This window comes from Labeo rohita, chromosome 10 (assembly GCF_022985175.1).
Source record: "Labeo rohita strain BAU-BD-2019 chromosome 10, IGBB_LRoh.1.0, whole genome shotgun sequence".
Lineage (NCBI taxonomy): Eukaryota > Metazoa > Chordata > Actinopteri > Cypriniformes > Cyprinidae > Labeo > Labeo rohita.
Genome location: NC_066878.1, coordinates 8,448,431 through 8,464,758, shown reverse-complemented (window position 1 = coordinate 8,464,758; position 16,328 = coordinate 8,448,431). Strand labels below are relative to the sequence as shown.

The window sequence follows — 16,328 nt, the reverse complement described above, 5'->3', positions numbered from 1 at the left end:
GCCACATTACAGATCCCTCTCTCTCAGCCAGCATTGCATAGAATAAACGGTCGATATTTGTGTATGCGAAGGCAAAATGGGATGCTTCCATAGTCAAAGTACCAGTTAAGAGGCAATTTAATTAAGCTGCTGGTTTTGCACAGATTTCAAAATCAAAGGCTTTCACATATGAAGCCATTACGGGCTGTTAACTGCCACTGCACAGCAGGCTGTTGTTTATCAGTAGGCACTGTAACTGACAGCTTAAGATATTCACCACCATGCTTCCTGTGCATAGTGAGTACAGCCAATTATTGGCTTGATGGAAACTGCTGCAAAGTCCAGACAGTTCAATCAGAGCAACGGCCTCCTAATGTCCAACCGCAATTACAATCTACATGACGGAAATTAGACTTTGAGGATGTGAGGTTAAGATCACATTCAATCAATGAGTTGCAGTGTCATAACAGAACAATCCTCTCAAGCAGAAAACAAGCCTATTCTACATTCCCTAGGGAAGAAAGTGTCATTCAGAAATTGTTTAAATGTGGTCACACAGATGCAATAGTAGCCTCACACGCAGACGTTCATTGATAATAATAACACTACTGTGAAACGTGATACAAAGAACCGCCCATGATGACTTACATACAGCACAATCTTAACAAGATGCAGATTCAGTGTCGACCAACTCAAGGAGTCATCATCATACTTACTGTATCTGTAAGAAGTATAATACAAGGAAAGAGCACCAACATTCATGAAGAATCGTGTATGTACAGCAAAGAAACAAATACTGTTTTTTTTTTTCTTTTAAAAGATTAACTATATTACTTTACCATCATTCTGGATTAATCTAGAATAGGGATCCTCTTTTCCCCTAACCATTTAAAGTTAAGGTCTAAAGTTTACATCCCCCTTTCAGAATCATTAAAACATAAATTATTTTACCAAAATAAGAGGGATCATACAAAATCCATGTTATTGTTTATTTAGTACTGACCTGAATAAGATATTTCACATAAAAGATGTTTACATATAGTCCACAAGAGAAAATAAAAGTTGAATTTCTTGAATGACCCGGTTCAAAAGTTTACATCCCCTTGATTCTTAATACTGTGTTGTTACCTGAATGATCCACAGCTGTGTTTTTTTTGTTTAGTGGTAGTTGTTTATGAGTCCCTTGTTTGTCCTGAACAGTTAAACTGTCTGCTGTTCTTCAGAAAAATCCTTAAGGTTCCACAAGTTACTTGGTTTTCCAGCATTTTTGTGTATTTGAACCCTTTCCAACAATGACTTGATGATTTTAAGGTCCATCTTTTCACACTGAGGACAACTGAGGGACTCATATGCAGCTATTACAGAAGGTTCAAACACTCACTGATGCTCCAGAAGAAAAAAAAAACAAAAAAAAAACATGGCGGTGAAATAATTAACTTTTTTTTTTTTTTTCCTGAAAGGGGGATGTAAACTTTTGACCTCAACTGTATACCCAAGCTTATTTAATTAAAGTTCAATACAACAATATAACATTCAGTGGTTTTCTAACACATTTAAATCCCAACATTTCTAATGTCCTTGAGAATAATAAAATGTTTCCAACACCATTGTAGAAAGTAGTACTAAATAATAAAAATTAAAGGGGGCTGGCATGTCTTTGTGTTTGTGTCCAACTAATCCAGCTAAATCCTAAACAGCATTTCTGACTATGAAGAATAATTTGCATAGTTTACAAAACTATATGGCACCTGGAAAATAAACAGGTTAAAAAACCAAAACATATTCAGGGGGGAAAAAAAGGTGGAGGTGTTAAGGAAAATATTTTATAGGGGTGGGCTATATACCAGTAGACACCGTTAACCAAGATTTTGCACTCAGTTTAACTGAGAATAGTAACGCACTTATTGCATGACAGATGGAGGCGCTGGTGTGCTCACTTAAAATACTCTGTCATTTCTGGTCATACAGATAAAAGTAACACATCTTTCTAAGCTGTAAAGACTCTGCTTTATTTGTGTGCACTCAGAATAACAACAAAGGGTTGTGCTTTTGTAAAATAATACAAGCAAACAGGATGCACTTTCTGCCTGCGTCTCTGTGAACTTGTAAACTCTGCAACTCTGTGTATACTTGCCTTACAGACATGAAAAATATCTATAGAGACTGAAATGTCTATTTTTAAATAAACCAAATAGAAAACAAACATTCTCAGATTATGAAATGCGTAAGAAACATGCATACGGGCGCATCCACTAGTGTGGAGATGACGAGTCAGTGTTGCTGACTTCATCTTTTAAGCTGAAAACAAAGCTAGTTTATCAATAAATTATTCAAACATTAATGCAGTCTCTTTGCTGTATTTCCCTGACAAATTCATAATTATATCTGCCAGCGTGCTTTTTTGTGTGCGCTTAAGTGCTTATTAGTCACATTGCCCACCCCTATTTCAAAACTCGTCAATAATAGGACTGAAAGTAAAATAAAATAAACATTCTGTTTAAAATCAATAGTTTTCACAGATGGGTGAAAGCTTCTTAGCATTAGTAGCATTTGTGTTTGCGGATGTGGCTTAGAAAGAAGTAACTGTACTCTGGATTAAGAGGATTTATCCAGTGTTATCTAGTATTTTTAATATTCTTTGGTCAGAGAGTTTGGTTGAAAAATAGCTTGTTACTGCTGAAAAAGAAAACAGTGATTTGATTCTCAGAACGCAGGTAGATTCATACTTTAATGTATGAATTTTAAATGTAATCAAGAACAGACCAAAACAAGTGAATAATGTCTTGAAGTCATCTAACACTGTCTATTACAGCAAAGAGCATAACAAAAAAAAAAAGAAAAAGAAAATCAGCTTATATTTTTACTTCATAGTTTATGGTTGGTAGGTTACGCTAACACGGCTGCACGGCTGCGGATCTCCATGTCCTATGATTCTAGGGGTCCTAGCAACTATTGATGAACTAAGAATCAAAAACATCGCAAATCAGACAGATTCCTCAAGAATGCAGACCCGGATCATCTCTCTCCATTTTAAAAAGACAATTCACCCAACATTTAAAATTCTGTCAAAATTGTCTCATGTCATTTCAAACATGTATAACTTTCTATTCTTCTGTGAAACACAAAAAGAAGACTTTTTAAAGCATGATTCAATGTTTTTGTCCATATAATGATAGTCCGCTGGTTTAAAACAACAAAACACTGAGAAAATCTTATTTGGGTTCCACAAAAGAAAGCAAGCAAGTTTGGAATGACACAAGGGTGAACTATCCATTTAAATACTGTTACTAGTTAAGAGCTATCCCAAGCAAGACACAATAACAAGCGGCTCAAACTCAGTATTTCAGACCAAACTTCAAATATACAACAGAAGATACTATGTATTCTCCCTCACGTTTTGCATGAGCATGGCATATAAAAGATAAACTGTAAAATTCATGCTGAGTCACCTGAAGTGCAAGGTGGTCTCTCTTTTTCCTAGCAAGCAGCAGACCACCTCACCATAGTGCAAGCAAGGTCACAGGCTTTGTTCTGGACAAGCTCTGCATGCTTGCATGATGTACACTGATGCGGCAAGTGTTTAAGAGACAGAAACTGGGTGCAGAAAGGCCTTTTGGGTAATTTGAGAAATTCCTAAAGTACAAAACTTAAGACATTCATCAATGCTTCATCCTCAAATGCTTGGGTCTCCTGCCGCCCGCTGGGTGAGCCGGTTTCACAAAGGACCCTGTGTTGGAGGACAGTGGTTTTTTGATGGGGAGAGGGGCTGACACCTCCATGTTGCTGCTAAGGTCCGTCTGCTCCAAATTAGACACCTCCATGGGCGTATCAGTGGGCGGCAGGAGAGAGGAGGTGGTTGTGGGCACTTCTGGGAAGGGTGGACCCCGAGACCAACCGTCTTCACCCTTCACAGGGCTGGAAAAAACAAGTATGGCATTACAGGTTACGGATCTCGATTCATGTTAAGTTACAAACGCAAAACCAGGATAAACATGACCAAATAAGCATGTTACAGCATGTATAACTTTGGACATAAAGCCCAGATAAATGAAATCAATGTCCACGACTGGGAATCAATACACATTTCAAATAGTTAGTGTGTGTGTGTGTGTGTACCTGGTATTTATCACGCTATGAGGACCAAATGTCCCCACAAGGATAGTAATACCACTAAATTTTGACCTAAAAATGTCCCCATGAGGAAACAGGCTTATAAATCATGCAGAATTAGTTTTTTTGAGAAAGTAAAAGTGTGCACAGTCTCCTGTGATGGGTAGGTTTAGGTGTAGGGCGACAGAAAATACAGTTTGTGCAGTATAAAATCATTACGCCTATGGAACGTCCTCATAAAACATGGAAACACAACGTGTGTGTGTGTGTATGTATATATATATATATATACACATATGTGTGTACTTTTTTTAAATTCAGACATATTGCTCTTTTCATGTTAATTATTATTATAGCATGGAAGCAATGTTCAGACACAGCGTGCGAGTTTATTTTTAATGATTCATTCTTAAACGTAATCTGTTTCTGCAGATCATGAGTAATCTGGGAAAAAAAATTTTTTTTTTTCACCCAGCCCTGCAAGATCATAAAACAGCTTTATACACACTTCAAACTGTGCAAATCTCAGCGGAATGAAAAAAAAAACACACACAAAAAAACACATTACCTCACTGGTGTTCTTGGGCTTCCCAGAAGCTTGCGAGGTGAACGGGATTTTGGCTCAAAAGTGAACTTCTCGTTGATGTTTTCGAGCACAGATGGAGCGATGTACGTAAAGCCCTGAGGAGAGACGACATCCGAGAAGAGATTAAATGAAAAAAAAAAGGTTGGGTAGACAAAATAAAAAGAAAAAAATAGATGAGTAGTATAGGATGTGCAATTATGACGAACCAAAAAAGAACATGTCACGCTAAGAGCTGGAAAAAACGGTTTAACAGTAATAACACAGACCAGATGAGAGACATTATCCCCTTCTCGTAAGTTTGTCTACAGAAAGAACTAATTTACCACGCACACAGTGCTAACACACACTCGCAATGTAGGTCGGAAGTCAGAAATGAATCGCTACACATTCTTGAGTGCTCTACACAGCATGCTGATGATAATTAAGATCAAATGGTGTATAAACAAATTTTCAGACTTCAGTCGGGTTCTTGTTATGTTTGGGGTATGGTGTCACGTACACTAAGGCCTTGGTGGTGAGTAATATTACTCTATATTTGTCTGAAGAACATCTTTGTTTATAATAGAAATCTGTTTAATATTTTATTTATTTGCAACACCATTCAAAATGTTTGGGGCCGGTAAGGTTTTTACCTTAAAGAAATTAATACTTTTATTCAGCAAGGATGTTTTAAATTTATTAAAAGTGGCAGTAAAGTCTTTTACACTGTTACAAAAATTTCTATTGCAAATAAATGCTGTTCATTTGAACTGCTGAAAATTCTGTTTAACAATGACAGGAATAAATCAGATTTTAAAATATATTTAAATATACAATTGTTGTAAATTAAAATTTTTCACAATATTACTATTGTACTGTGTTTTTGATTAAATAAATGCAGGCTTTGTAAGCATAAAAGTATGGAACCCCATTTCCAACACTGAATAAAAAATTAAAAAAGGTAATTGCAAGATTAAAAAAGGTATCTTGCAATTTTGATTTTTTTTCTCAGAATTTCGTAATACAAATTTACAATTCTGACGTTTTCTCAGAATTATGGGATACAAACTTGCAATTCAGAGAAATTAAGACAGAATTGCTAGATAAACTCACAAATCTGACTTTTTTCTCAGAATTGCGTGATATAAATTTGCAATTACGAGTTATAGTTATTTTTTTCTCAGAATTGCAAGTGTATCTCTCACAATTGTGACTTTCACTAAGAACTGTTTTTGTGTATCTCACAATTCCGAGAAAATGTCAGAATTGTGATTTTGTATGACACAATTTTGACTTTATAACACGCAATTAGTTATTAAGTCAGATTTGTGAGATATAAATATTTTTTCCTCCTCAAAATTGGACTTTATAACTTGCAAGTCTAATTTTGAGGGGAAAAAATATTTATATCTCACAATTCTGAGAAAAAAAAGTTAGAACTGTGAGATCTCACAACTCTAACTTTATATCACATTATTCTCAGAAAAAAGTCAGAATTCTGGGTTTATATTTCAATTCTTAAAAAAAAGTCAGAATTGTAAGAAAGTCAAAATTGCAGGTTTTTATCTTACAATTCAAATTCTATTTCTCGCAATTGTGAGTTTATGTCACACCTCAGATTAAAAACTGCAAATTCTGAGTTTGTATCTCACAATTCTAAAAAAAAAAAAAAAAGTCAGAATTATGAGAAAAAGAAAAAGGAATAGTTTTTATCTCACATTTCTGACTTTATTACTCGCAATTGTGAGTTTTCATAACAATTTTTTTAAGGAAAAAAGTCAGAATCGAGAGTTTATATCTCGCAATTCTGACTTTAAAATTCACTGTTGTGAGTTTATATCACACAATTCTGACTCTTATTTGCAATTGCAAGTTTATATAACGCAATTCTGAGGAAAATAAAAAGAACTGCAAGATAAAAAGTCGCAATAACTTTTTTACTCAGTGGCGGAAAATGACTTCCATATAAAAGACTTCTTTCAAATACATTAATAAAAAAATCTTACGATCCCTGAATAGCAGTGTATACAAAGCAGTACTCCATACTATCAGTATACTGGTAATACTGTAATATTTTTTATTTATCTATCCATGACTAAAAGTAAAAAGTAAAAGTTCATTATTTGTGCATTTTGAATAAATGTAATGCAGCTGGGAGTCCTCACAGTGGTATAGTGTTCGTGCAAAGACCCTATATTTAAAAAGCGTACAGATAAATTTAGCCCGAAAAGTGACCAGGAAAACAAACTGACCAGGAAGACTTGATTGGCGCTTTCGCTGAGTGTCGAATCATCCGGACTGTCCACGGGAGTCTGACTAGTGAACTTGGAGTCGAACTGGCTAACATCATCTGCGGATCGCTGCAGAAATAGAGATCTGTGAGGAGTTATTATCAGATGCTACATCATGAGCTCTATAATAACAACTCTAAACACGCAATAACAGACAAACAGTCGATTGTACACAGAGAGAAAACACCATCTCGTACCAAAATAGGCTTAAAGGGAGGTTCAACTTTAAAAGCCAGCAGATCATCCCAGTTCATGTGTCTGAAGAAGGAGTGGTTCTAAAAAACAAAAACTGTTTTTAAAATACATAAAACTCCACTATATATGTATATGTAATCTCCTGCTTTTATCATAATGGGTTCACCATATCATAACCTAGATACCTGGACATCTACAAAATCTCTAGGACCTGCTCCCATCCTCGTTGATGCGTTTCTTCTCAGCAGCTGGGTGTGAAACACACACACATACATAACACCGTGAGTTAAGCAACAGGAGAATTCCACATTGGTGCAAAACCTGGTTGACCTTAAGACTTCTACCTTTTTCAGAAGGTCTCGTGCTTCTTGGGTGAGGTAAGGTGGAAGGCTCAGTTTGCACTTTAGGATTTTGTCGATGGTTTTCTTCCGATTCTCTGCGGTGAATGGCGGCTGGAGGTAAAAAAATAAGAGGTTAAAGCGCAGTCTGGGTAAACTTAATTTGCACTGTGTGCACAAATTCGTAAGGTACCTGAGAAAATAAACAACTAGTCCTCCCAGAAAAGTAGAAGCTGTTTGGTAGGACAACTTTGTATTGATGCCAATAGTTTTGGAATTAAATGTCAATCAAGCGCATACAAGGTTGCGCTTTTTTTTTTGTCTACATTTGTATACATGAACTGTTTGAATATGGTTCCATCGATGTTATTTTTTAAGCTCAAACAGTCAAATCCGTATCTTGAGGGGTCACCAAAACTAGGTCAACAGAATCTCTGTCTAGCAAAATATGTCAATAGAACACCAGTTCTATTATCATTCTATAAATTCATTACCAATAATGAATTTTCACACGTATGCCTTGTTGAGACATAAGCTCTGTCTTCTGTGTAATTAACTGAAAACTAAAGTTATACATGGTAGTGCCATGGACACTCACAGCTCCTGTTAGCATGTCATACATCAGGGCTCCCAGACTCCACCAGTCCACAGCTCGGTTATGGCCGCTTCTCATGAGGATTTCTGGTGCCCTGAAAGAGGGAGAGAACAAGAGACACAAAGAGAGAAAGACAGAATGAATGAGTAAATAGAGAAAAGGCCAGAACACCAACCATTTTTTGTGCTGCTGTCTTTTTTACTTTGACCTAACTGACACCGGAGGCCCCAAATAAGCCTTCAGCTGACATGATTGATGGAGGCTCTGACCTCTATGAACTGCTCTGTATGGACTTTCAAGAGGCCACATTGTCGAAAACATGATCTGTGTGTTCTTTTAAAATGAAGTTCAAGTTGTTAAACTTACTTTCTTGCCTACACAGACCATTTCTGAAAATAAGATGCAGAAACAGGCCGCTAAGAAATTTTCATGAATGTGTTGACGTCACAACCATGAGTATGTTAAAATAAACTACCCTGGTTATTTACGTTTAGAAGTTACAGTTACAAAAGATAAATTGGGTGAAAATGTGAGTTTGTACATACATGTACTCTATGGTTCCACAGAAGGTGTGTGTGACGGTACCGTCATGGATCGACTCCTTACAGAGTCCGAAGTCTGTCAACTTCACATGACCTGAGATGAGAATGAATGAGCACAAGAGGAAATCAGTCTTTATTGAACAGGCCGTGGTGCAAGTCTGAAGACTATCTGGGATAAAAGGACAGAGGTGAGTGTGTGTGCCTGTGTGTGTTTTATTACCATTGTTATTGAGCATGATGTTCTCTGGCTTTAGATCTCTGTAGATAATGCCTTTCTGATGAAGGTGACCCAAGGCCATGGAAATCTCTGCCAGGTAAAAGCTAGGAGAAGTAAATAATAAAATAAAAAAAATAGAAATTAAGTTAGAATCTGAATGCTTTCACAATCCATTGAATTTTTAGTACAAAAATCAAGTTTTTGATGAAATCTGAGAGCTCCCTGACCCTGCACAGACAGAAACGCAACTGACTTGTTCAAGGCCCAGAAAAGTAAGGACATCATAAATATAGTCCATGTGACATCAGTGGTTCAACCTTAATTTTATGAAGCTATGAGAATGCTTTTGTGTGCAAAGAAAACAAAAATAACGACTTTATTCAACAATTTCTTCTCTTCCATGTTAGTCTTAAGCTCAAAGTGTACTTTTTATACGTACAGTGCACGTGACAAGAGTTTCGTCATCAGAATAGTATGCCTGTACTGTAAACACACCTACTTTGTACGCGCAGGTCGCAAAAAGTTATTTTGCAGTAATCAGTTGTTCCACAGGGTGGCAACACTGTTCCGGGCCATTGTATTACAGTAGAAAATGAAAGAGACGGAACAACAACACAGTAGTGGAGAATGCAACAATACCAGACACTCACGTTGACAAGCGCATGTGAGCGAGAGGGTATGAGACAGCTCAGCTTTAAAAAAAAAAAAAAAAGAGTCTAAAAGAGTTCAAAAATATTTGTTATCAGTCATAACTTATAGGAGAATATAGAGCAGACACTGGACAAGGATAAAGCTTTCTAGAGCACATGTGTCGACCATTAGTGTTTGCTCACATTCCGCACAATATCAAATGGAGTATACTTTGAAAGGCTACGCGTTCGACTGTATGTATACGCTAGTGCACGCATACAAAAACAAAGCATACTTTGGGCTTTAGATATTACACTCACGTCAAAGAGAAGAACTTGTTGAACAAACATGATATTTTTGTTGTCTTTGTGCACAAAAAGTAGCTTCGTAAAATTAGTGTTGAACAACTGATGCCTATATGACTATTTTAACAATGTCCTTACTACCTTTCTGGGCCTTGAACGTGTCAGTTGCGTTGCTGTCTATGCAGCATCAGAAAGCTCTCGGATTTAATCAAAAATATCTTAATTTGCGTTTAGAGGATGCAGGTCTTACGGGTTTGGAACGACATGAGGGTGAATAATTAATGACAATTTTTAATTTTTGGGTGAACTGTCCCTTTAAGGTGATTTGTTTCTTTTTGAAGCTAATCAGCTTAACAGCATGAATTGTCAATGTATGATAAAGACCTATGTACATTAAAACACTCATTAAAGTATTTAAAACTAATTAAATGTGTGTGTTCAATGAAATAATAATATCAGGATATGGGTTGGGCATTACACAAGGGTGAGAAAATAATCACAGATTTAGAAATGGTTCAAAAATAAAAACATTTGAACAAATTTAATATATTTGGTCCATCAAACCATAAAATCAACATTTGGGTTGATAGTGCAAACTACACTTGTTAAGCCAATGAATTTTGAAAGCCTCCCGCACAAGATCAATGTTTACACACAACAGAGGCGTTTCATCTAGATAGCAGAGAGGTCATCTTAACCCGGAACGATCTACATCCTGATAAAGCCTTACCAGGCTGTGTCCTCCAAGAAGATCCCCTCCCTCTCCAGCTGCATGAACAGCTCTCCACCTGTTATAGAAACATAAAAGTGATTCCAGATACATTCTCTAAAACAAGTCTTGTTTTAATTTATTTTTTTCAACACCAAAACTACTGATTAAGAATGATTTTTTCCAGGACTTTTGAGCTCAAGAAAGCACCAATAACTATTCTGTACTCACCGCTAAGGTACTCCAGGATGAGGTAAAGTTTGCCTCCTGTCTGAAAGGCATATATGAGGTCCACAATAAAGGGATGCTTAACTTCCTCTAGGATGCTCCTTTCTGCTTTAGTATGAGCAGTGTCCTTTGCATTGCGAACGATCATGGCCTGTTTAAACAGATAAAAGCAATAGAACACATTACGAAATGTTTTTAAGTAACTGTCACACACACAAGCACATCTTCTTCCTGAGAACATCTATGCGCTGGAGGGTTGTAACACCCCTAATCACAGCTGTGAACTCAACAGGCTGGTGTCATTAATGCTTTTATTGTTGTTGCAATAAACAGACGTGTGCAAATCCAATTTGGGAATGGAATCCGAAGCATTTCAATCATGCAAATCACAGAGAACAATGCAGCATCGGTCTCAAAATGATTAAACTGCAACCACGGCCTCAGCACACAGCCATCGTTTGCTCTCTTCTGTTCTAGAATGGTTTAAAGATAATTGTGGAGCTGGACCATAAAACCAGGCATAAGGGTCAACTTTTTTAAATTGAGATTTATGCATCATTTGAAAGCTAAATAAATAAACTTTCTATTGATGTATGGTTTGTTAGGATAGGACGGCCAACATACAACTATTTGAAAATCTGGAATCTGAGTGTGCAAAAAAAAAAAAAAAAAAAAAAAAATCTAAATATTGAGAAAAATCACAATGCATATTGCTAATCAAAAATTAAGTTGATATATTTATAGTAGAACATTTACAAAATATCTTCATGGAACATGATCTTTACTTAATATCCTAATGATTTTTGGCATTAAAGAAAACTGAGAATTTTGACCCATACAATGTATTGTTGGCTATTGCTACAAATATACCCGATCTACTTACGACTGGTTTTGTGGTCCAGCGTCACAATTTACTTTACGAAGTGTTGATAAGAACAAAGACACATTTTGTCAGTATGCAAATCTGGTTGGCTAAGATTGCATGACACTGTGATTGAACCATATCTTTCTACCATGTTGATAAATGTCCAAATCTGTCACGCATCCATTGTTTGCCAAATTAGACTTAGTTTATAAGGCGTTGTGTTCTAAATATGTTAACCTACGCAGTTTGAGCCAAGCAATATTTCTTTATTAAATGCTACAATGTTATTGTTTAGAAAAAGTGATTTGACTATTAATTAGCTGTTGTCAAAAGGAAAAACACACTTAAACTACACAAACAATCAAACAATCATTATCGAAACTGTTTATAGATAATGATGAAACATTCCTTAGACATTATTTACAGGCCCGCAGCAAACCACACCAACGCAACCTGTTAACCAGCAGGATCGGGCATGACGGAACACCCATACTGATTTTCAGGGAAAGATCTGACTTTACTGGGAATTTTGGGTGGGTGGGGTGGGGGCATACCTTTTTCAAGACCTTCATGGCAAATATCTTCCCAGAATCTGCACCAGTTACCTTGCGAACTTGAAAAACCTGTTTTTAAACACAGAAGTACTCTTAACATACACAATTTCAATAAAAAAAGCATGGTTAGATCTATAATGAAAAAGCATTAAAGGGATAGTTCATCCAAAAATGATAAATTACCTATGATTTAGGTAAGCCATTCTGGGTGTGTATGACTTTCTTCTTTCAGACGAATACAATCGGAGTAATATTAAAAAATATCCTGGTTCTTCCAAGATTTTTAATGGGAGTGATTGGGTGTTGAGAATTTGAAGTCCAATAAAGTGCGTCCATCCATTATAAAACAGCACTCCACACAGCTCTGAGGGGTTCATAAGGCCTTTTGAAGTGATTTAATGCATTTGTGTGAGAAAAATATCCATATTTAATACTTTGTAAACCGTAATCTCTAGCTTCCGCTAACTGTATGCATGTTCACGAGAGTGCGGCGTTCCAGCAGATGATGTAGGATATAGGCAAAGCGTAAGCTCCCATTAGAGGTGACAAACATGGAAGCAAATCTTTGTAGACAAAACTTGGTTCTCGCAAAACTAGCATATTCTCACTGGAGCTTACACTACGCCTACGTCCTACAATCATCCACTGGAACGCCACTCTCTCGTAAAGGCACGTAAGACTGTTGGCTAGATATTACGGTTTTAAATATACAAACACATCGATTCACTTCAGGGGGCCTTTATTAACCCCCCGTAGCTGTGTGGAGCACTTTTTACAATGGACGGACGCACTTTTGGACTTCTATTGGACAACTGAATATCAACAGCCATTCACTGCCATTATAAAGCTTGGAAGAGCCAGGACATTTTTTAATATAACTTCAGTTGTATTCGTCTGAAAGAATAAAGTCATATACGCCAAGGATAACTTGAGGGTGAGTAAATCATGGGGTAATTATCATTTTTGAGTGAACTATCCCTTTAAGCCCTCAGTGCAAACAAATTATATACAATACTGTTCAAAAGTTTGGGGTTAGTGTGTTTTTTAAACAAAAACTAACGGATATTATTCAGTGGTGATGCATTACATGATGCTTACGTGATGCTTCTTTCTAAAACTCCTATCGGCCCCAAACAATAGTGTACATTATTATGCAACCCATATTATGTGTTTAAACTACACCACATGCAGGGAGCAAACACTGGGTAGCAATGCTTACCTTTCCATATCCTCCTTTACCCAAAACACGAAGTAACTCAAAACATTCCGGACGAATCTGTTCCGTGCCTTGATTCACACTGTTCTCTGAGATTTCGAACTTCTCGCAATCTTCCATACTGCTCAAACAAATTTAAATAGCAACATTTTAATCAAAGAGAAGATGTTAAAATGATAAGTAAAATTAAAATGTCACCATCAAACAGCACAAATATAATTATGTTTCAACGTGGCACTCTGACATACTCACAATTCAAAGCCACTGCACTGGTCCATGCATTCATTACTCTTGACCTGCGAACAGAAACAAACTTTGGTGTTTATGGTAGATTTACAGAGTGTTTGAGGTGTGGACTGCAGTTTTTTTGTATCTCCGCAGCTTTTCCACCAAATGCACAGTGTGCAGATCTGACACGGCCATTAAAGCTCAATCTATACCAGTGACTGATGCGCACTGGCTCTCTTCCATCAAGCGGAGTATCAAGGTCACTGATCGCTGTTATCACATTTCAAGACCCAGTCTAACAACTGAGTGTCAGACCAATGAAAGTTGGACCTACAGAGGATTTTGTTGTGGTTTGAATCTAAAAATCTGATATGAGAACTTCTGTCAAACTTTGGAACTCCTAATATCTATTTTGATTTAATTTCAGTGAACTAACTGCAGGTTTTAAAAGTTCATATCTCCTATATTTAATAAGTCATAAAAGTTTGACAGCCCATTAAAACAGACATCTTCATACACCTGAAGTGATGCAGGAATCCAAAAACCCAGTTTAAGCAATTAGCTATGTTTCTGTCTGGTCTGAGTTAGTCATTAGCTATTATATCCATCTAATATGTTCTATAAAATCAGCTGGAATATCCAGTTTGACCATCCGGTAGCTGGTTTGTACAAGGTCCACCATATTAATAACCAGCTTGAACCAGCTAATATCTAGATTAGACCACCTAGAAACCATGTTAAACTAGACTCTAAAACCGTATTAAAACAGACAAATATGTCAGCTTATAACAATGGAATTGCCATGGTACTCCGTAAATCTATCGTCTGCAAAACAATTAAACTGTATAATAATCATACGGTACCACGGTAAATATTAAAGTACCATGGTATTGTCATCTAATAGTTTACTACATTACAGCCATAGTACTTTTATGCCGTGATTCTAAAGCGTGTAACATGCCGGATCGATCCTCAGGCCGGTGTTCAGGCGATGCGGAAAAACTGAAACCGAGCCGGTTACCGGTTACATACCCCGTCGGCGAGCTCCTCGTCTGACACGTTGTCCTCCGGCGGGTCCAGGTCGATATCAAACACCCCAGCCATGGTCATAGTCTTTTTTTACACACTCCAATACCGAAATAACGATGAATACGGACACCTCATGGTCCCTCACGACTCACAGACGCCATAACCGGCTCCGGTACGCACGGAGATTAACTACCGGTAAACGATTAGCACGGCGAACAGGGAATTTCACAGAGCGTCAGTGCGCATGCGTCGAAATGTCTAAAACAACTGTCAACAGCTAAATGAACGTTGTTTATTTATTTAAACACACGAATGTCTTTTATTTTACTCCGGAAGGTTGTAGCTGAGGTAAGCGGGTGTACGGATGCAAAAACACGTCATTCTATACGTAAAGGAAGCTGGTTTTAGTTGTAGTTCCGCTGTATTGTCAATAGGTGTCGACAAAAGACCTGCCAATGTTTTGCTTCGGTCAAAAGCTTCAACGTAACTTACGTGCTGTGACACCTCATGGACAAAGCTACTGCAAAATCAGTACTTGTGCTTGTTTTCAAACTTAATATATTTAATAAAATAGCTGCACGTTTCTTCATCTGATTTAGGTGTATAAAGAATGTTTTTCCAAATATTATTGGATTATGCTGTAGAAAAAAAAAATTCAGTCTTTTTGCTTCTAAGTTTCAATTCAGTGTTACTTACCGTTTTTTTGTTTTATATTTCTTAAATGTTTTATATCACACACCGTTTTTTTAGTATACACTATCAGTCAAAAGTTTTTGAATAGTACGATTTTTAATGTTTTTTTTAAAGAAGTCTCTTCTGCTCACCAAGCCTGCTTTTATTTGCTCTAAAGTACAGCAAAACAGTAAAAGTTTGAAATATCTGTACTATTTAAATTAACGGTTTTCTATCTGAATATATTGTTAAATGTAATTTATTCCTGTTATTTCAAAGCTGAATGTTTGGCATCATTACTCCAGTCATATTATCCTTCAGAAATTATTTTAATATTCTCATTTGCTGCTCAAACAAAAACAAAAACATTTATTATTATTGTTGTGTTGAAAACAGCGGAGTACAGTTTTTTCAGGTTTCTTAATGAATAGAAAGTTCAGAAAAACAGCATTTATTTGAAATCTTTTGTAACATAAATGTTTTTATCCTCACTTTTGATCAATTTATAGCATCTTAGCTAAATAACAGTATTAATTTCTATCATTTCTTTTGAATGCTTTGAATGGTATAGTGTATAATGTTACAAAAGCTTTTTATTTCAGATAAATGCTTATCTTTGATTCTTTCTATTCTGGAAAAAAGTACTCAACTGTTATAAATTTGATAATAATAAAAAAAAAGTTTCTTGAACAGCAAATCAGTAAATTAGAATGATTTCCGAAGCATCACGTGACACTGAAGACTGGAGTAATGATGTTGAAAATTTAGCTTTGATCACAGGAATAAATTAGATTTTAAAATATATTCAAATAGAAAGCCGATATTTTAATCAGTATAAATATTTAACAATATTACTGGTGAGCAAAAGAGAATTCTTTAAAAAAACAACATTAAAAATCTTACGGTTCAAAAACTTTTGACCCGTAGTGTATGTATACACATATATACTGACATTTCCTTTTATGGTATTATTAAAATATTCGGCGTTGCATTTTAATAATTGAGGCCTAGGTGTATCACGGTTTAGATTTGGGAGGAGACCGATGTAAGAGAAAAGTTC

General features: G+C 36.2%; 1 protein-coding gene across 1 annotated transcript; it reads right to left on the bottom strand.

Annotated features, from left to right (window-relative positions):
* Positions 1 to 2,805: 2,805 nt before the first annotated feature.
* On the bottom strand, positions 2,806 to 14,969 carry rps6kb1a (ribosomal protein S6 kinase b, polypeptide 1a). Its single transcript, XM_051120957.1, has 15 exons — positions 14,600 to 14,969; positions 13,592 to 13,635; positions 13,343 to 13,460; positions 12,124 to 12,192; positions 10,708 to 10,855; positions 10,498 to 10,555; positions 8,836 to 8,936; positions 8,619 to 8,709; positions 8,077 to 8,167; positions 7,485 to 7,592; positions 7,326 to 7,388; positions 7,143 to 7,220; positions 6,907 to 7,014; positions 4,658 to 4,770; positions 2,806 to 3,894 (listed from the first exon to the last, which is right to left on the bottom strand). Exons 1-15 carry the CDS (start codon positions 14,675 to 14,677, stop codon positions 3,639 to 3,641), a joined length of 1,524 nt encoding a protein of 507 aa, XP_050976914.1. The 5' UTR covers positions 14,678 to 14,969; the 3' UTR covers positions 2,806 to 3,638.
* Between the last annotated feature and the right edge of the window lie 1,359 nt (positions 14,970 to 16,328).